We start from the raw sequence: 20,381 nt of genomic DNA, 5'->3' as shown, positions 1-20,381 counted from the left end.
ATTAAAAGCAAATTAGTTTAAACGTTTCCAAAATGTATTCGCTAGTGCTCCTTAGCAACTGTATGTGCTAAGCTATAAACTTGAGTGCAGTAATATACGTTTTGTGTGCTCAGGTAACAGGTTCTCATCATCACCAATTCTTAAACTTTGGTTTATATTAATGTAATGTCAACACCGGTATAGGCCGGGTTGTTCAATGACAAAGATAAAGAAATGGCATCATCAGAAGAGCGTGAAGAATTAATTTATCTGTAAATAACTCTTCATATTTTGTCAAATTGGTATTGCTATGTGTATTATGTTATGTTATGCAGTGCCCGATATACAATTATTATAGTACTATGGGGTAAAGACATATAATATCCAGATCGTGTTGGGTGATTTAAACAATTAACAACGGTCTATGGGAGTCGTAAGGATAAGGTTTTGTAATTCTTTGTATGTTTTATGCTAACAAATATGGAACGAAAAGGAGTTCCACGCACCCCTATCCTGTTACAAAAGCTTGCTTTTAATTCGTCAGAATTGTATTTACAAGTAAGAAAATAACTTCTTGGTTGTTTAAATTGGTAAATATTTGATGGTTTAAATTTCTATAAACTGTCGCCCTGCATTTAGTAATGTAGGGATCAAAGTGATAAACATGTACTGAAAGTTTGTACACTAAGTCCATTGAGGCTTATGGTACACTTTTATTGAAGCATTTACAAAGCGAAGTTACGTTGAAGTAGACCGTTAGAATGTACCCAGTTAGCGCGTATTCTACACCATTTTCATTCGAAAGGTTTTCAGTTGGTCTTTGCCTCACGTGTTGCCCAAACTTCTTTCAAATCCTCGCAATTAATTCCAACCTAACATAGAATTGTTTTAAATTTTTGCATTGCGAAACACTGAAAAAATTTTGAAGTAAAAAATCGAATCCAATGTATAGTCTGTGACGTCATAAGCGATGATGTCATCTAACATGACGTCATCCACCTACCATGGCCTCTCCGAGGTCCTCACTGATCGCTGCAAGCGTCTTGGGATCTTTATAATGAATGACAGCTTGTACCATTGCATCAGCACGTTTTTTAGGGCAGTTACTCTTAAAGATTCCTGATCCGACAAAGACGCCATCTACCCCAAGTTGCATCAGCATCGATACGTCGGCAGGTGTCGCTAGAAACGCAATATACCGTCAACACCCGAGAAAAAATAGGAAAAAAATCGACAAACTTATAGATTTCACATACCAAGTCCCCCGGCGGCGAAATTCACCACTGGGAGGCGCCCAAGCTTTGCGGTTTCTCTTAGAAGTTCTACAGGAGCCTAGAAAAAGTTATAGTCATGAATTTGTGTCATAAAAATAATTAAACAAACTTAATATACCTGAATTTCCTTAGCAAATGAATACAACTCTGACGCATCCATCGCCTGTGCTAGACGTATCTGTCTCGAAATTGCGCGCGCGTGACGTACAGCTTCAACTACGTTTCCTGTCCCAGCTTCGCCCTGAAGTTAGAAACATCAGAATATAAGCTTCGGTATTTAAAAAAAAAACATTTGCTTATAAAGTTAGATATTTGGTAACTCCTGTGTGAAACGAAACTTCTAGTAGGGGAGGGAAGATGAGACACTGTTTCATTCTATTTTCTCGTCCCATTTGGTAGTAAACAAAGAACATTCAAGGAATATAAAACTATATCTTTACGACTCCCATAGACTGTTGTTGATTGTTTAAAACAGGATCAGGTCATCAGAATATTTGGACGTTACGTACCAAATGTGTCACATCTTTCCCCACAGTACCATACATATTATAACGACTGTCGTTGCCCGCCACACGAAGATAAGGTACACTCATTAAAATATTTCTACCTTGGTACGAATCATAGCCGCTCCCTCTGAGATACGGCGCAGTGCTTCCCCCAAGTTTCTTGCTCCGCAAACAAATGGAGTTTTAAACTGGTGTTTGTCGATGTGATTTTCCTCGTCAGCCATGGTCAACACTGAACAAAAAAATAAAAACCATGGGTCAGAACTTTAAGGAATCATTTTCACGGCACTTTTTATAAGGGAATACGCAATAGGCAAAGCCTCAAAAAAGAAAACGTCATGCCAAAAGGTTTTTTGCTGCTTTTATAGCACTTATGTATAAAGTATAAAAACTAATATATATATAGCGCAGGGTGGGGGAAGAAGGGACACATTTAGCACATAATATCCAAATATCCTGATCGCGTTTTAAACAATTAACAAAGGTCAAAAGGAGTCGTGAGGGTACGATTTATAATTCTTTAAATGTTCTTTGTTTACTACCAAATGTGACGAGAAAATAGAATAAAAAGGTGTCCTAACTTGCCCCATCCCACTATACTTAAGTATAGATAGGTTAATAGGTACAGTCTATAGAAGGACTGTATTACTTTTACTGGGTATTGCACTATGCTAGTACACTGACAATTCTATAACATCTATTTCCATACTAAGAAACTCCAAGTTAGACGATGAGCCGGGTTCGATCCCCGACCAGGTAACTTCACTTACCCTCCGATTCATCAACCATGTCAACTCCAAGCGCTTCAAGAATTTGTGCTTCGGCCATATGCCCGATTCGTACTTTTGCCAGGACAGGTATTGATACGGCTGCTATTATCTCTTTAATCATCTGAAATGTGTGTCAAGTATAGTAGGGGGAGGGGGGAGATGGGACACCTTTAGCACGTAATATCTAAATATCTTGATCGTGTTTTAAACAAAGAACATCGGTCTATGGGAGTCGTGAGGTTACGATTTTATAACTCTTTGAATGTTTTTGGTTTAATACCAAATGGGACAAGAAAATTAAAAGATAAGGTGTCCCATCTTACCCCATCCTACTATATAAAAACTATGGTGTTCATGTTAAGAAAATGTTGTCAAACTACTTAAACTTTGGTGAGATATTGGATGATCCATTTTCAGGTTTTCCACATGCTAAAAGCTAAGCCGGTTAAGGTATATTTGAAAAGCCTTCTTCTTTTGCCAGGTACGTATAGCCTTTTTATGTTAACTGAATAAACAGACGAGATTTTTTTCCGATACAAAACGTCGTATTAGTGTTTAAACTGTTACGAAACAATGGGAAACGTGACGTAACAAACCTTTGGGTCGCTCATTCTCGAAACACCTCCCATTTTGCGAATATCCGCTGGAACGCGCTCGAGAGCCATAACCGCACATGCCTGGTAAAAACACAACGATAGTTTTATCTAACTTAGAACAAGCTAGAATATCTATTGGTTTACATTAAAAAGGAAACAACGCGCTTTCGTGGAAAGAAATCTTTCGATTCTCGGAAAAGTTTAATCCTAGGAATCTTATCATTTTAAATTAAGTTGCGGTTAGTGTATTATCACTTAACAACTAGTTACGTCTGCACTATAGTACAAGATACAAAGGCAACAGCTTCGTAACGTCATTGTTCCACATGACGTCACGCATGTGTTGGAAATTTTCGTGCGAAACGAAAGCGTGAATACTTACGCCTGCAGCTTCTGCAATCTTTGCCTGCTCGGCGTTTATTACATCCATGATAAGACCGCCTTTCATCATCTTAGCGAAACCAGTTTTCAATGTGAAAGAGCCTAGTTATAATAAATACCGTAAGTATACATATAACACAACATCGTTTTTATTCATCTCTTCGAAAACCTGTTCGAAAGTCATATTACTGAAACAACAAAGAGAAGGGATTCAACAGCAAAACAACAGTCGTTAAACATGCTATACAGTTAAAAAGTATGAAAAAGATTGCCAGTTAAAAGCTAGACTATGAACCCAAAAAGTACATACGTTAACTAGTTACTTACCAGTTACGTGGTTTTCTGCCATCTTGTTGTTTATTTACTAGAGAGCTATACAAAAACTAATGTAAAACCTGAAATATTAGCAACATGAAATAACAGTATGAGTCAACTAGTAAAGAACTCGACAATCTTCACGAAGTAAGTCTATGCTGTCACGAATGCTGTCTTTCATAAGTAGCATTTATATCTGTTTATCTGCTGTTTTTCACTTCTGCTGCATTCTGCTTATTACTGAATGAACCTTTTGTCTGACGCAAGAATAGTACAATCAGTTTCCGCTCCAAAACTGTAGCCTCCCGCTTTGAAAGAAGTAACGCGAGCCCGGTTCGTTTTAAAATCAATAAACCAGAAAGCGAAAATGAGGCGTGCGCCATTTATGACGAGCAGAGTCGTACTGGTTAACATTGCGTCATTCACACGCGGTGCCTGGCGGGTTATAGCTTGGTGTGTACAGTTTTAAAATACAGAAAAAGCGTCTATCAAACAGAGGAAGGCAGGGAAGCAGTCGCAATTATTCGTTTCCGTGAAAACGTGAACAAATACCAGCGTACTATTAATCCCAAGGCAAACGCCTTTAAATTCTTTCTTTGTAAGCTAACAAGGCGGATTAGGTTTGCTATAGATAAGCTAACTGACTAACCTAAAGCATTGTAGAATCAAACGCTGTATTTAGAGCCATAGTTTATTCAAGCAGAAACCCGGTACTTGAGCGTTTCGTTGTTGATTCTATTCCAACGTGTCGCGTACACTGACGTCATAACCATGACTCAGCAGAGGTAGGTGACGCAGCAGATTTAAACTTCACAACGGTTCGAATTTTGGTTTAAAAGTTGTTAAACCAAGAGAGATTGGGACTGGCTCGAAGTCTGTTTAAACATGTTGCATTTACAGTTTAATGTATTTAAACTATAGTATTTCGGACGATGTATTATAAGCAAGACTTTTATATTTCTTCTGCGACTTATATTGTATAGTAGGGTGGAGGAAGATGGGATACCTTTTCATTCGATTTTCTCCCCCTTGGTAGTAAACAAATAACATTCAAAGAATTTTAAAACTATATCCTCACGACTCCCATAGACCATTGGTAATTGTTTAAAACACGTCATCATATTTAAATATTATGTGCTAAAGGTCTCTGTCTCCCCCCACCCCTATATATTACGTAACCTAATACCTTTTGCGCATTAGAATACACATCGGGGTTCTAGCTGTACAAGGAAACTTCGCAGAACATAAAGCTTCATTTCAGCAAGCAATCGTAAAGCTGAAAACTACGGACTTTCCGTATAAAGTCGAAATATCTGAAATACGCAGAACTGAAGAGGTAATCTATAATTATACTATGAATGGGAATGAAGATAAGTGTCTTTATCCTCGCGTGGCCAGAAACGACAGTCGTTATAACACGGGCGTATTCTGTTTTTTTTTCACCTCGTGCCAGCTTACGAGTTACCATGTATGTTACTTTGTGGGTTATTATGTTTTGTTTGAATTTTTTTCCTAAATTTTAATATGGTGTTACTTTTTCTTATGGAAAATCATACAATGCCGCTCGATCGAACTTTTTTACGCCAGTGAATTGTATTTACTCTGTCAATTTTAAAGCTGTTTCATTTTTTTAAACTTTGGTGGTACCTTCAGATTCGTTTTGAATAGTTTTTACCTATATGCAAATTTTGATTTTCGGTAGTATGCCATTTCAACACGTGGGTTATATAGATTGATGACGCATTAGATGGTTTGGTTATCCCCGGCGGGGAAACCCCAACAATGACAGTGGCTTTGCGGAGAAACGGATTCTTTGAAAAACTGAAAGCATGGACGCAGAGAAAGGATAAGGTAAGAAGTTAATGTCATTGAATATTTTAACGTTATTGGCGATTTTTCTATTTGCTGGACCGACATTTTGTAATAAATTTTCAGTGTTTAGGATAAAGTACTACGAAAAAGTGTATGTGTACTGTATAGTAGGGCTGGGGAAAATGGGACAGCTTTTAACTCTATTTTCCGGTCCCATTTAGTAGTAAAGAAAAAAACATTTTAGGAATTATAATACCATATCCTCACGACTACTATAGGCCGCTGTTAATTGCTTAAAATACAATCAGGATATTTGGATATAATGTGCTAAAGGTGTCCCATCTTTCCCCGGAGTACAATACATTTCGTCCATAAAATGGCGTCGTCAGTCTCTTATTTGAATAGAAATACAAGTTTCTGTGTATTAATATTTTGTTAGTTTGAAATTGGATATCTTGCATTTGTTTTACATATTTGATAAGATTACGGTATAAGATCTAAATTAATGACGTCACTATGACATATTACGCAGTACACGTGGGGAACATGCGCTGGATTGATTCTGTTGTCGAATAAATTGGACGGAGACGGTAAAGGCGAAGTTATCCCGGTAAGTTGACTCAGGTGGGGTTCGAACCCAGTATCCTTTGGGTGAAACAAAAATAAAATAATTATGCTTATGTTTTTACTGTTGTGAATGGGATTTGCCTTAGCCAAAATGCTTATGTAGTAGGGCATCGAACTCGACAACCTTGGACATATGATTATATTATATATAGTAGGGTGGGGGAAGATGGGACACCTTTAACACATAATATCCAAATAGCCGGATCGTGTTTTAAACAATCAACAACGGTCTATGGAAGTCGTGAAGATACGATTTTATAAATCATTAAATGTTCTTTGTTTACTATACCAAATGAGACGAGAAAATAGAATGAAAAAGTGTCCTATCTTCCCTACCCTACTATATGATAATAAATGTCACAAATATGGGTTTCTCGAATTTGCTGCAATTTAGTAAATGAAATTTTATCTGAAAATCATAGAGTTATTAGCGGACTTCTAAATTCCAGGTGTCTTGCTGTATAGCACCTCACCCATGTTAAAAAGAATCTGATTGAAGTGTACTTACAACAGTTAAGAGGTTTATCTTTATCAGTCTCCTATTATTATTTTAAGATTGGAGGACTAGACATCACTTGTCGGAGGAACGCGAAAGGAAGACAGTTTGAAAGTTTTGAGGAGTCGATACGCTTGACTGACCACGAGCTGTGCGCGCTCAACCGTAGCGAGAACTTCCACGGAATATTCATCCGCGCGCCTGGGATCAAATCGGTTGATGACGTAGGCACTGACGTATTATGTGTACTTCCTGGCAATGGTGAGGTAGTGGGGGTAAGGAAGGGTAACCTCATGGGTTGCACTTTTCACCCTGAGCTCACTGGCGACTCCATGTGGCATGAATACTTTATAAAGATGGTGGGAAGCAGAAAATCTTAGATAAAGTATTTTATCCCGGGCTGTGGGGGAATTATAGAATAGTTATGTTTTTTACTAAACTAGTGCTTTTTAAAGTTATTAATAAAATATACTTGGGGAAACGGCTGTTGTACTTTGTATAGTAGCGTGGTGGAGACACCTTTAGTACATAATATCCAAATATAGTGATCCTGTTTTAAACAATTAAGAACGGTCTATGGAAGTCGTAAGGACACAGTTTTATAATTATTTGAGTGTTTTTTGTTTACCAAATGGGACAAGAAAATAGGGTAAAAACGTGCCTCATCTTTCCCCACTGTACTATACAGTACTGTGGATAAGATGGGATACTGTTAGCACCTAAATCTCGCATATCCTGATCATGCGTTAAACAAATAGCAATGCTCCTTTAGAGTCTTTGTTTACTAATGTAGGAGCACGCGCGGAGACGAATAAATTTTATTACACACTTCAATAGTGATATATGATGTTTATGTACACAGAGAAGAAATGGCTTGAGTTTGTGGGTTGCGTCTTCTTAGTAAAACCAATCAGTGTGAAGATATCCACCGCGAGTGCAGCGTATTACCATAGCAACAAAAATGTGATTTTTGCTCCCTCTCGCGGGCGAAAGTTTTGTTATTTCTTACCGCTTGGTTGCGCTGTTTTATTTCTCTCGCTCCTCGAGAAGCGTGGCGTTAGCGCCGTTGGTGGCGGGTTTTTCGCCAGCTAAAATAAGATCTTCCTCTCGGACCTGGGTGAAAATAAATTACGTCGTCATTGATGTAGTCAAGGCGACAACAGAAATGGTTATGACGTCATAAGCGAGATAATACGGTTTGGGTCACGCCTTGAATAATCAAAAGGCAATACAAAATACATATATATGTCACATATGTGCAAGCCTTATGTTAAGAAAAATCGAATTCTTTTATGTAAACAGAGCGTTCATCAGTTCTACAATTCTATAAATATTCATTAATCCTGGAAACAAATATTGACACTGCACCAAAGTTAACATTCAAGTGTTTCAGGCAATTTGAATTTAGTACTGTGGGGTAAGATACGATACCGTTAGCACGTAAATCCCATATTTTCCGATCGTGTTTTAAAAAATTACGAACGCTCTTCGGGTATGCGGGATAATTCTTTATGTATTCTTTGTTTACTACCAATGGGACGAGAAAAAAAAAGTTTAAATGCGCATCGTGATTTTAATGCGGGATTTAAGAATTCAGCGTCATAACTATTTGGGGCTCTGTGACGTCATAGAGAGATTGAACGTCCATTGGTCGAACGAAGAGGAAACCGCAACCGATCTCGGCAGCTTTGATTATTTCCGAAAACTCAAAAAATCGAACTCTGATCGTTTCCTCGGGAAATGTCAGAGAAAATAGAAATCTTATAAAAACACAAGATTGTGTCCAGATTGCTTGTGTTCCCATGCATGTGAGGCAAAGGGAATGAAACCAAATTGTCTTTGTGCTTTTATATTTGACCTATTGACGTTTCGTGTTAATTACGAGGTCGACCGATATTAAAACTATTTTGGTTGGTCAATCGTTACATTGTGTTACTTTAATGATGTTAATTTCACAACGTATTTAACAATTAAGTTTATACATTATGTCAGAGCTAATTATTAACACAATGGACGTAAACGTTCGGGCGGGAAATCAAAGACACTTTTCGACCTATATACTTATTTATACCGCATTGTAAATTGTGCGGATGTTCATTCATTTAATAGTATAAAAAGGGAACAGCCCGGTTCAGTGTATGATTTTAAGTACTGCACTTTTGGTACTATAAGACAGCTTTAAGGTCTGGCTACGTTTTATACGTGCGTACTGACTGTACTGGGCTTCGAACCTGTATACTTTAGTTAGGTCGAAAGACCAACTTTTGCCTAAAGCCTAGATCCTAGGCGTGCCACGACTAAGAGCCACGGCCATAGAATCTGATCCTCAAATGAAGAAGCGGCCCTATAAACTACTGCGCTACAGCGCGGGCATTACATAGGGCACAGACTAACGTGTTAATGATTGCGTCGCCAAGTAATAAATGAATTATAACAATATACAAACCGGGTGGTAGAGAGGCTGTGTGGTTTTTACTATAGGTTCAACTTCAATGTGACTGGTGTCCATCTTTTTACTTTGAGCGGCAGTTTCAGCTCGACTGTATGCAAAAACACCACAAGGGCAAATCATAAAAGTGTAAGTGAAAAAGTGCTTATACAGTAGGGTGGGGGGAGATGGGCCTTTGGAACCTAATAATCAAATATCTTGATCGTGGTTTAAACAATGAACAACGGTCTATGGAAGTCGCGAGAATATATGGTTTTATAACTCTTTATAGGTTCTTTATTTAGAATGAAAAGATGTCCCAAATTCCCCCTGTCATTTTTCAAACCATACATGCTAGTGTTAACTTTTAAATTTTATATAAGAGAAACCGTTTAAAAAGTTCAGCATTACATGCCCTATGGTCAGCAATTAGTAGCCGCCATTAAGTCAAAGTATTACATTTTACCTTACAGTGTTGGTGGTAAACTTGGTAAAGTTTGTAAACGAAAACGAATGCAACGATATTGAGATGCTCTTTCTAAGTCTTTCTTGGAAGTTATGACCAAGGAAGGTGTACAGGATCGGGTTAAGGCAGCTGGAATGTAAAAACTTGGTCAAAACTTTGGCTTAAAGGGGGTATTTGACTAGACAGGTATTAAAAAAGATGGGTTGGCGTATTTTTATGTGTGGCCGCCAATTTGAACAGTCTATTAGTAGTTATAAACTGTTTTGGGGCTGTAAAGTATCTTGCTTCAGAAACATACAACTATGTTACTTCATCGAGCTTCGAACCCAGTATACTCTAGTTAGGCGTGAACACGACTTAGCCCTATAAAATAGGATCCTTAAATTTAGATGCAGTTCTATAAACCACTGCGCTACGGTGTCGATAGTGGTATAGACTAAAAATTATCCATTTGCAGAATACACCAACCTGTTTATAAATCCCAGGCAGAACGTAAAGTCTCTGACGTCATGACACACACCGGGGCTGACGTCAACACCAGGTATTAGAACCAAATGCCACACGTAGAAAGGTAAGCGGCAGATAAAGAAAGCAATGACCAATGCTACCACCATGCGGGTAATTTTACGCCGGGTTCTTTCCGCCTAAGACAGTAAAAAGACATTAGTTTTAATATTGAACAGTTTTTGCCGATTTTTTAATTGTTTGACCGCCAATGCTTAAGACCGCTTTGGGGTACTCATTGAGACATAAACTTCAAACTGGTTAAAATTTTAGAAAATCACGTTTACTAAAACACTAGGTAATTTTGGACACCGACATTTTGGAACCTTTTCTAATTAATTTTTTAAAACCTTGATATAGTGGGGTGAAGAAAGACACTTTTAGCACGTAATATTGAAATATCCCGATCGTGTTTTAAACAACTAACAACGGTCTATGGGAGTCGTGAGGTTACGGTTTTATAATTCTTTCAATGTTCTTTGTTTACTACTAAATGGGACGAGAAATATAATGAAATGGTGTCCCATCTTCCCCAACCCTACTATATTTTGGAAAGTATAATCCTGTGAAAAATGTATAGCTATATCTCGGTAATTTTATTCACCTGTCTTGATCTTGTTTTAGCCCCTGAAGGTTGCTGCAATTTCACTATAATCATGATATAACATGCAGATATTATGATGAAAGGTATCACGAAGCCTATCACAAACGTGAAAATGATCACGGCGTGAAAGGTCTTTGAATCCGGGTGTTTGCAATTAAGCTTTTCATCATCTGCTAGCTTTTTCTCTTTGTCTTCAATCTGTTGCATCAGCATTGTGGTGTTATCATTTTCTCCAGAACTTTCCTCTGTGGAAAAAAACAAATATCCTAATCGTGTTTTAAACAATTAACAACAGTTTATGGAAGTCGTAAATATAAGTTTTATAATTCTTTGAATTTTCTTTGTTTACTACCAAATCGGACGAGAAAATAGAATGAAAAGGTGTTCCATCTTTCCCCACCCTACTATATTATAACACCGTCGTAACTAGCGAGTCCTGGGTTTGAATCCAGTCTCTTTAAGCTTGTTTAAAGGGATTAAGGTTAAAAAGCGTATACATTCATGTTGTTAAAAAATATTTGACAGTCGAGACGAGCCCTGGCTTCTAACCAAATATCCTTTAGCCTGTTTAAAGCATAACGTTTTATCCAAGTAAAAGCATACACATATGTTTCTGCAGTTTTTATATAAAAGAATATAAAAAATGTTTGACCGAAAGCCCAACTTTAAACAAGAACCAAAAAAAGTGTTTCAAATTTGCGGTTCGTTCATATACGTGTAACTTGCCGCTGAAAGCAATGTTTGACATTCAGAAAGCAATTCAAAATAAACCGATCCCCGCAACGCGTGAGTGGGTGTCAGAAATGGTTACAGGAAATTAATTGTTCCATTCTGGTGGAAAGTTTACGAGTATACGGACTTTCCTTGGCAACGAAACTTGTTTACGAGGCTCCCATAAAAAGAAAAGTCTTGTTTCGAACACTCACCGTATTTAATACCTGAACTTATAGCTCGATTCGTGACATTTTGAAAACCGGATGTTTTGAAAACTTGATTTTCTTACAATGTTTCCCATGCTATAAGCGGGTGATTGTTAAGTGGAATATGTTTTACATATCCCGCATTTAGCGCATAACGCGTTTAACCCTATATGCACCACTCGGGCGTTTCAATGGTCATTTTGCAATGGAATTAAGGATTTAATCACAAAAAAATACAAATAAAACACAATATTTCGTTTACTGTGATGTTAGTCCAAATTTTGCTCATACCCAAAGGTTTCGAGAGATATAGTAGGGGGGAAGATGGGACACCTTTAGCACACAATATTCAAATATCCTGAGATCGTGTTTTAAACAATTAACAACAGTCCATGGGGGTCTTGAAGATACGGTTTTATAATTCTTTAAGTGTCCATTGTTTACTACTAAACGGGGCGAGAAAATAGAGTTAAAAGGTGTCCCATCTTTCCCCACCCTATTGTATAACGCGTTCTATGGTTAAAGTCATGAGTAATAAAAGTATGTGTTCGCCGAATGTATACAGAACTACCCAAATGTTAGACAAAAACGTGGGCCGTTTGTAAGAATTAGGACCCGTCAACCAATACCTAAAAGATTTCATCTAAGCTTATTTCAAGCGCCATACCTTCGCTAATTCTTCGTTTTAGATTTTCTATCATTGCCAAGTCTTCTGCAGTGACCAGATTACAGTCGTAGTAATCTCCATAATCATACACGACTTCTTCATCTGGTAGCATGTCCCAAGAATCGTTGTTCTCTTGAATGTTGAACACAAGGGCACACATTCCTGAACAAATATGCCGTATATAAAGGAAACAATTATAAATATACTAGTGCGGGGTAGGTTGGGACATATTTTTATTCTATTTTCTCGTCTCATTTAGTAAAAAAAAAAATATTTTCATAATTGTAGACCCATAACTCCGCCATTCCAAAGGAGCGTTGTTTATTATTAAAAACGCGACCAGAAAATGTTGGACTTATTTGCCACGGTATCCTATCTTACCCCACAGTACTATTGTATCGTAGGGTGGGAAAATGGGACACCGTTTCATTTTATTTTCTCGTTCCATTTGGTAGTAAACATAAAAAAACATCAAAGAATTTTAAAACGGTATCCTCACGACTCCCATAGACCGTTGCTAATTGTTTAAAACACGAACAGGATATTTGGATATTATGTGCTAAAGGTTTCCCTTTCCCACCCTAGTTTAATGTTAATTTTGTGTAAAATAAACAACGGTAAAAAAATTATCGCACGGTCTGTTTTAGTGTACGAGATTAAGACCGAAGACAGAAAGTGGATTAAGTTTGATCCTGACGATCAATTAGTTAGTTGTCGCTTGCTTTAAACGTCTTTGAAGTCACTTTAGTGTTTGGAAATAAACCGGACGAAGACGAATTAGAAGGATTTTACGTTTCAAACATGAGCGCATCATTGTAAACAAAGACGGTGATCGTATCTTTTAAGATTACTTGTTCCTATCAGGGGAGATGCTTAAATTTATAAACAACTTAACTTTTGGTATTTGTTTCGTATTTTAAGCAAAAATAACCGAAAATGTCGGTAAAATAACTTTGTTATATTACAAGGCTGAGAAGCGCTATAACATATAGTAGGGTGGGGAAAGATGGGATATACCTATATAGCTAGCACATAATACTTAAATATCCCGATAGTGTTTTAAATAATTAACAACGGTCTATGGGAGTCATGAGGATATAGTTTTATAATTCTTTGAATGTTCTTTGGTTACTAATAAATAGGACGAGAAAATAAAATTAAAAGGTGTCCCATCTTCCTCCACTCTACTGTACGAATAAAAAAATCCCGCTTTGACTGAAGGGCAAGCGGCACGTTCCTCTAATCCCCGCACTTGAGATTGACGCCTATACTATCTAGTGAGTTGAACCCCAACCGATTATAGCTTTAACTAAATATGGAGCCTGTAGCCGCGCGCAAAGCGATTGCTTTCGAAAATAAACAAAGAAATTATCGCTCTTGAGATGTCACATATGACTGATTATGAGATTAACCAGTACGAACAAAGACGGTCCGTGTTTACACAGCGTTTCACATTGTTTCCCCTAAGGAACAGGTTTATGGTCAAGGTCAACCGTATCGCTTACGGCAGGGCAGCTAAAACGCTTTGTAATCCAGCACCAAAGTTCCTGATAAATGTGACGCATCTTTCAAGCTGTGATGAACGATGCGAACGTAACTGCTTACAAGAAAAATACGAAGCTTATCCATAGTAACGTCATAACCGATTTGTCTTATTCAAAACTGGTGATACAGACCAGGCAAAAGTATCAAGAAGGATTATTTCTAACGTGTGAGTTTAATTGCTCAAGACAAGTTCCCACGCTACATATCACTCGGGATAGCTAGAATCTTAATCCTAATGTTGAAAGACCTTCTGGGGTCATAAACAAGAAGACAACTCGCATTATACGTGCCCATTTAATCAGATCCCGATACAAGTAAGCCAAATTCATCAATTAACTATTAAAACGTGTCCATTAAGTTTGCAAAGCGGATTTTTTCATTGCTTAAGAAAATTGATCCAAAACCATTTGATATAGTAGCGTGGGGTAAAGTGGGACACCTTTAGCCCATATTATTCAAATATCCTGATCGTGTTTCAAACAATTAACAACGGTCTATGTGAGTCATGCGAATACGGTTTTATAAATCTTTGAATTTTCTTCGTTTACTATACCAAAGTAGACGAGAAAATAGTATGAAAAGGTATCCCATCTTTCCCCACCCTACTACATAATAAACAATTAGGAGACGTACCAAACTTTTATATTGATAAACTTTAATGAAACTTTTGAATATTTTTTTTAATTTTATGAGAAAAAGCACTGGTCGCATATTCGTGTTAGTATGTTATTTCTATTGGACAGCATTGACGTCATATTACCTCCATGAATCTTTGTGTGGATAAGCAGTGGTATCACTATCACGAGAGAGACCATCCAAATCGCAGCACATACCTAAAACAAAAGTATTGTTTCACTTAATCACATATGCTGTTCCATTTCACTCCCCAACTTACAAAGAAAGTGTTCCGACTGGTTCGCCACCTCCCTGAAGTAACAACATATGCCACAGCAATGTAACGGTCGATGGACATCGCTGTCAAGAAGAATACGCTGGCGAAGTAGTTCAAATACTTGACGGTTTCCACGATCTGAAAACGCAAGTGTATTGAAATTTTGTAGCAGAAATTGCTGATAATTATAACAAGAGTAAACCTATAGCCCAAGCAAAATCGTGATCAGAATATATTTGTGTTGTTGACCCATTGGTAAAGTTTAAGAGAACGTTTCAGTTTGTCAAAACACATTTTTATACATGTAGTATTGTATAGGAACATTGGATACCTTTTCATTCTATTTTCTCGTCTTATTTGGTAGTAAACAAAGAACATTCAAAGAATTATAGAACCGTATCCTTTACGACTTTTATGGACTGTTCTTAATTGTTTAAAACACGATCGGAATATTTGGAAATTATGTGATAAAAGTGTCCCATTTTCCTCCAACCTACTATACATGTTTACTCGAATTTAAACGCTTAAAAATAACAATTTCACTATCCGTCCACGTTATATAAGTTTGGATTAAAAATTTTAAGTCGTTTTTCTTACAGCTTGCGGCCTAAATTCAGCTTTAGACTATTGACGCCGTAAGGTAAAATTGGCAATAATTAAAAGTGGGCGCGCGCCTTTATCTTGGCTTGTTTATCCGGCTTTAATTAGGTAATAGGAGCTAGCGGTTTGAAGCAAGCACCAAAATTAGCATCTGGGCCGACAAACTTAAAGGATTGAAGTAGGAAACCACTTATGCTGGCACTTATTAGTTAAGAGAGTTACAGAAAGTAAGAACAAGCTGCTGATTCAAATATAACGCTGCATCCGATTCTAATTTGTTCATTAAGAGCTCGATACCAACTGGCGCCGACTAAAATATTTCGAATTGGCACAAACGCAGCGGTCGTTACGTTTTTTCTTCTCAACCTTTGGCAAAAACTGTACGATTGTACAATAGTGGTTGGGAAATACTTCTACATTTTAAAAATAAGCAAAAATAACATATTAAAAGTTTTTCCCTTTTTTATATTGACATAGACTTTATATATATATATTTTATATAATAACCAATTTATATTAAAATTGTACACATTTGACGCTGGAAATAAAACAGAAATTTAAAATTACTTTCCGTTATGCGCTCTAGTTCAAATCGTCACGAAATGGCTTTCGAAATTTAACGCTTGATATCATCATGGGTCGTCACCCTATAATAGCTTCATACGACCTTAAATCCACTCAAAGTGTCGGCCAAGGTTATGCTCCTCAGGAGCTCGCGAGCAGGTCGTTATTGCCAGATTTGAGGTCCCTTATTACGCGGTATAAAATACAGGTTGTGGCTGAGCTTTTCAACAGCTGCGAAAATACATCAAAACTTTCGAATCTGTCCCGACACCTGGCAGGACTGCGGTCGTCTATGTTACAGGCATACAGGAAGCGGTTTGCCTTTGCCGTTGTTAAATTATAACGGTAGTAATTAAACAGCATTGTAAATGAAATGCAACAATGGTATCTATTTTTCTTAAAATACAGTTTCCGAAGTTCTGGACATTTTACAATTTCTGATGCGGCACCGTATGATATGTCTCTCAATACATGGTTGGCAATTTTCGAAGCAGTAATAATAAAATACAGTTTTACAATGCCAGCGTGTGTTTAATGTCATATGAAATTGTGTTTTTTTTAATTTGAAACATGTTTACGCCTATTATATGTGGGCCGCATTTTCATAATACAATAAAAAAACACAGAAATACAAAGTTCGAAGGTGTTTGATATGTGGGGGAAGATGGGACACATTTTTAATTTATTTCCTCTTCAAATTTGGTACTAAACAAACATTCAAAGCTTTTTTTAAAAAACGGTATATCCTCACGACTCCCATAGACCGTTATTAATTGTTTAAAACACGGTTGTGATATTTGAATATCATGTGCTAACTAGGTCCCATCTTCCCCCACAGTGCTCTAAAAATAAAAGATAAACTATAAACAATATACCTTGCACATTCCTGAACCAAAAGGCCAGTTCAGTAAGAGCCTTTGGGTCGAATTAAAAGGGAGTGAAACCAACAGCAAGGTGTCTGCCACTGTAAGATTCCACACGTAAATATTTGCCACGGTTTTTGTCATTTCCTTGCTCCCGAAGATAACAAACATCACCTGTGACGTCATAAGAGGTCAGTGTCGACGGAAGCTCGTCAACAATGGCAACAACGCTAAGCGTCGAGATAAGGCTCGACAGTGAAAATTTAAACTCGAAATAAATGAGGAAAAATTGACCTCAATGGTCGTTGTGACGTTTTGAATATTATTGTGACGTTATAATTCAGAGCTAAAGTAGGGTAGGGGAAGATGGGACACCTTTCATTCTATTTTCTCGTTTCATTTGGTAGTAAACAAAGAACTATAAAACCGTATCCCACAACTTCTATAGACAGTTGTTAATTGTTTAAATACGATCAGGATATTTGGGTATTATGTGCTAAAGATATCCCATCTTACCCCACCATACTATAAAATAGGAATCTTGTGGTTAACAAAATGGGTGTAGTGTTCGAATATAAGTTCCAAATTTCGGTATAAAAGGTGGGCGGGGCAGTTTCATAGAATAACGGGTGTCCCATCTTCCCCACCCTACTGTATATACAATACGCTTACCAGGCCGTTGCCGATTAATCCGATTAGACACATGATGCAGTAAACAATTGGTACCACTATTTGACTTGAGGGGTACGACTCCATCACGTCGGGGTAGAAACTTTCACGACCTGAGCAATTCATACGCCCGATGCCCGGCGACAATAAAGAACCATTGTCGGGAAAGTCTGGGTAATCGCCCGGATAGATCGGGAGTTGGCCGTTCTCTTTGCCGGGAATGTAGGTGTCCGTTCCCGCCTCGCCACCGTAAACCCAGTCGTAGTTTGGCAGGTTGTTTAAATCGGCCGCCATCTTGAAATACGTAAGTTTGTTTTTAATAGGAACGAAGATTAACTAGGTAACTATATAAGTTTCTCTGTGAATAAAAGACGTTTAAATTCTGTTTCGAAACTAAAAACTACGCTATAAACACTCGATGGTTAATAGTTTAAACTTTGCTCTTTTGTTTAATTCTGGAACCGATTTATAAAAACTTAAAAAAAACAACTACAAAGAAATTGGTCGCTATATAATATGCTTTCGTTACACTTTTATCTGAAACCGCTGTGAAAAAAACAAATTTCAAGAGACCCGACACTGCTGTTGCTTCACAGAGCTGTAAGTTTTAAAATGGTTGAGCAACTGCAAGCCTTTGGAGTGGCCTCGGAAACGCTGAAAAACGAAAAAGTATATCCGTCGACCGATTGGGAACCAATGGCTTCCTACAACGGCAGAGCAAAGGTCCTGGACTGACTTGTAGAGAAACTGCCGAGTTGTTTGTTCAGAAAATTACTGCACTTAACCAGTCAATTCTTATACTTGTGTTATCACAAGCCAGACCAAAACTTTCAATTATCATTACGAGCCGCGGCCTGCCGTTCCTGGCAGTGAGTTTTGCGAAATAACACAACAACCCAACTCCTCAATACCTATTTTCATAGGAATGTTACAACCAATTATTCCTTGAACGATTTTCGGTGTGGTTAAATTAATACCTAAATCTTCCGGGGATAACAAGTATTGCGACTCAAAAAGCTGGCACTTTTTTGACATACAGTACTGTAGTGTAAGACGGATAATGTTAGCACCTAAACCCTATGTTTCTCGGCCAAGTTTTGAACAATTAACAACGTTATTTTAGAGTCGCGACCTATAAGACTATATATAATTCTGTAGATAATCTTTGTTTGCTACCAAATTTAGGTACAGAAAAGAGAATAAAAACATATTCTATCTTATATATCTTACCCTACTATACTTGCAAATGAACACGACTATTATCGAAAACTATACAGGCAAACTAAACGTATTGGCAAGCGAGAAACGCTATGAACCTCAAACCCCTTTGAGGGTCGCCCCCGAGAGAAACAGATTAAAATATTTCTGTTTTTGATGTCTTGTCTTTCAAGTGTACACAACACCCAAGAGAGAACAAGCATAGCTTGATGGGAATTATTTTCAAGACGGGCAAGACATTGTACCGCGATACCACACACATAGAAGTTAGGTTACGCCTCCATAGGATAACAATACAGATATGGTGGAATGAGGAAAGATGGGACATCTTTTTATTCTATTTTCACGCCCCATTTGGTAGTAAATAAAGAACATTCAAAGAATTATAAAACCATATCATCACGACTATCATGGACCGTTGTTGATTATTTAAAACACGATCAGGATAACATGTGCTAAAGGTGTCCCATCTTCCCCCACAGTACTACATGGCAGGTATCATTAATAGCACCAGAATTGTGGCAATTTGACTGAGGGCGTAAACACAATAAACTTTTGCGAAACATACAGACAAAAAAGGTCTGGCACTTCGATCGTCTGGCTTCAATTCTCATTGCTCCAAATTCAAGCTTAAACTATATAGTAGGGTGGGGGAAGACTAGACACCTTTTCGTTTAGTTTTCTCTTACCATTTGGTAGTAAACAAAGAACATTCAATGAATTATAAAACCGTATCTTCACGACTACCATAGACCGTTGTTAATTGTTTAAAACACGATCCGGCTATTTGGATATTATGTGTTAAAGGTGTCCCATCTTCCCCCACCCTACTATATTTTACGTAGTGTACTTAAAGAAGCTATTTTATCAATTTTCCGTGGCTTTATAAAAATGGAGAGTTAAAAAATCGTCGGTAAAACTTAGATTCACACTCAGTCTGTATTATCATACAGCGCTGTCAAACGACATAACTAATCACTGCGTATACTTTGGGACAGAGATAAGACAATCCAATAATCCCCTTGTTACGTCATAAGCAGTGCCCGATACGCGGTTAACCTTTGACCCAGTTAATCAAATTATGCACCTAACCGGTAGAGGTCAGAGGTTAAACATTCTAATTGACTAAAGTTTTACGGTTTAAGGACTGGGTAGTTAACACGGGTTTTTAAAGCGAAATACACGATCTGAGATTGCAGTTCGCAGTTTGCCTGCAGGCGCAAACAATCGCATTTTTAAGCTGTGATTGTGGTCACGATATATATTTTTTGACAAAAATAGCTAAAAACGTTTCATTTTTATGATATAGTATTTAGGCCTGTATATATGACCTTTTATAACTTTGACCTTTTATAAAAATTCTGCTCGAAATGTTTGTACAACTGTTGGTCAATTAAATGGCCTGTCATATTATAACTTAAGCGAATTTCCGCTTCACTGTCAAATGTTCGAAAAATTGCCCTGTTAGAACTTGGCCGAAATATCTGCACAAATTGTTCGAATAACTGTCGGTATCTTGGAGCAAAACGCGATAAACACTTCTCCTTATCGACACCTTTTAAGCTATCGCGGTATATCTCTATAGTCGATCATATAATGCCTCATTGTTTAAGGTTTTCGAAAAGTTTCTGTAAAACCAGCGAGTGATAAATCAAATCTTTCCGCGCGTGTGTTCTTTTACGATC

At 37.4% G+C, this 20,381-nt stretch overlaps 3 protein-coding genes across 4 annotated transcripts; 1 reads left to right on the top strand and 2 right to left on the bottom strand.

Moving 5' to 3' along the window:
• Positions 1-515: 515 nt before the first annotated feature.
• Positions 516-3,994, bottom strand: LOC100179166 (pyridoxal 5'-phosphate synthase subunit SNZERR). The gene is made up of 9 exons (XM_002121034.4): positions 3,834-3,994; positions 3,508-3,608; positions 3,126-3,206; positions 2,530-2,650; positions 1,861-1,991; positions 1,372-1,494; positions 1,236-1,311; positions 983-1,161; positions 516-851 (listed from the first exon to the last, which is right to left on the bottom strand). The coding sequence occupies exons 1-9, from the start codon at positions 3,853-3,855 to the stop codon at positions 789-791; spliced, it is 897 nt and encodes a 298-aa protein (XP_002121070.1). The 5' UTR covers positions 3,856-3,994; the 3' UTR covers positions 516-788.
• LOC100176842 (pyridoxal 5'-phosphate synthase subunit PdxT-like) lies at positions 3,882-7,237 on the top strand. Of its 2 annotated transcripts, none has more exons than XM_026837233.1 (5): positions 3,882-3,968; positions 5,022-5,157; positions 5,553-5,672; positions 6,166-6,243; positions 6,816-7,237. In XM_026837233.1, exons 1-5 carry the CDS (start codon positions 3,931-3,933, stop codon positions 7,134-7,136), a joined length of 693 nt encoding a protein of 230 aa, XP_026693034.1. In that variant the 5' UTR covers positions 3,882-3,930; the 3' UTR covers positions 7,137-7,237. The 2 variants fall into 2 exon arrangements, with proteins under 2 accessions (XP_026693034.1, XP_002121359.1); XM_002121323.3 differs by lacking the exon at positions 3,882-3,968 and adding an exon at positions 4,281-4,606.
• Positions 7,238-7,520: 283 nt separating this feature from the next.
• LOC100179115 (somatostatin receptor type 2-like) lies at positions 7,521-17,857 on the bottom strand. The gene is made up of 10 exons (XM_002120186.5): positions 17,482-17,857; positions 16,822-16,983; positions 14,786-14,920; positions 14,651-14,723; positions 12,346-12,507; positions 10,759-11,003; positions 10,119-10,294; positions 9,651-9,779; positions 9,203-9,296; positions 7,521-7,869 (listed from the first exon to the last, which is right to left on the bottom strand). The coding sequence occupies exons 1-10, from the start codon at positions 17,770-17,772 to the stop codon at positions 7,783-7,785; spliced, it is 1,554 nt and encodes a 517-aa protein (XP_002120222.3). The 5' UTR covers positions 17,773-17,857; the 3' UTR covers positions 7,521-7,782.
• Positions 17,858-20,381: the final 2,524 nt, after the last annotated feature.

This window comes from Ciona intestinalis, chromosome 12 (assembly GCF_000224145.3).
Source record: "Ciona intestinalis chromosome 12, KH, whole genome shotgun sequence".
Taxonomy (NCBI): domain Eukaryota; kingdom Metazoa; phylum Chordata; class Ascidiacea; order Phlebobranchia; family Cionidae; genus Ciona; species Ciona intestinalis.
Note: the sequence above shows the minus strand (reverse complement) of the source record. Positions and strands in the feature narration are given on the sequence as shown.

Coding starts and splice junctions, on each gene's coding strand:
- LOC100176842 (XM_026837233.1), top strand. CDS start 3,931: ATGAGTCAACTAGTAAAGAACTCGACAATCTTCACGAA. Junction 3,969..5,021: donor AACTCGACAATCTTCACGAA/GTAAGTCTATGC, acceptor TTTGCGCATTAG/AATACACATCGGGGTTCTAG. Junction 5,158..5,552: donor AAATACGCAGAACTGAAGAG/GTAATCTATAAT, acceptor TGGGTTATATAG/ATTGATGACGCATTAGATGG.
- LOC100179115 (XM_002120186.5), bottom strand. CDS start 17,772: ATGGCGGCCGATTTAAACAACCTGCCAAACTACGACTGGGTTTACGGT. Junction 16,984..17,481: donor GATTAATCGGCAACGGCCTG/GTAAGCGTATTG, acceptor ATGACGTCACAG/GTGATGTTTGTTATCTTCGG. Junction 11,004..12,345: donor AAAACGAAGAATTAGCGAAG/GTATGGCGCTTG, acceptor TTTTTTCCACAG/AGGAAAGTTCTGGAGAAAAT.
- LOC100179166 (XM_002121034.4), bottom strand. CDS start 3,855: ATGGCAGAAAACCACGTAACTG. Junction 3,609..3,833: donor GGCAGAAAACCACGTAACTG/GTAAGTAACTAG, acceptor TATTATAACTAG/GCTCTTTCACATTGAAAACT. Junction 1,162..1,235: donor TTTCGCCGCCGGGGGACTTG/GTATGTGAAATC, acceptor TTGCGTTTCTAG/CGACACCTGCCGACGTATCG.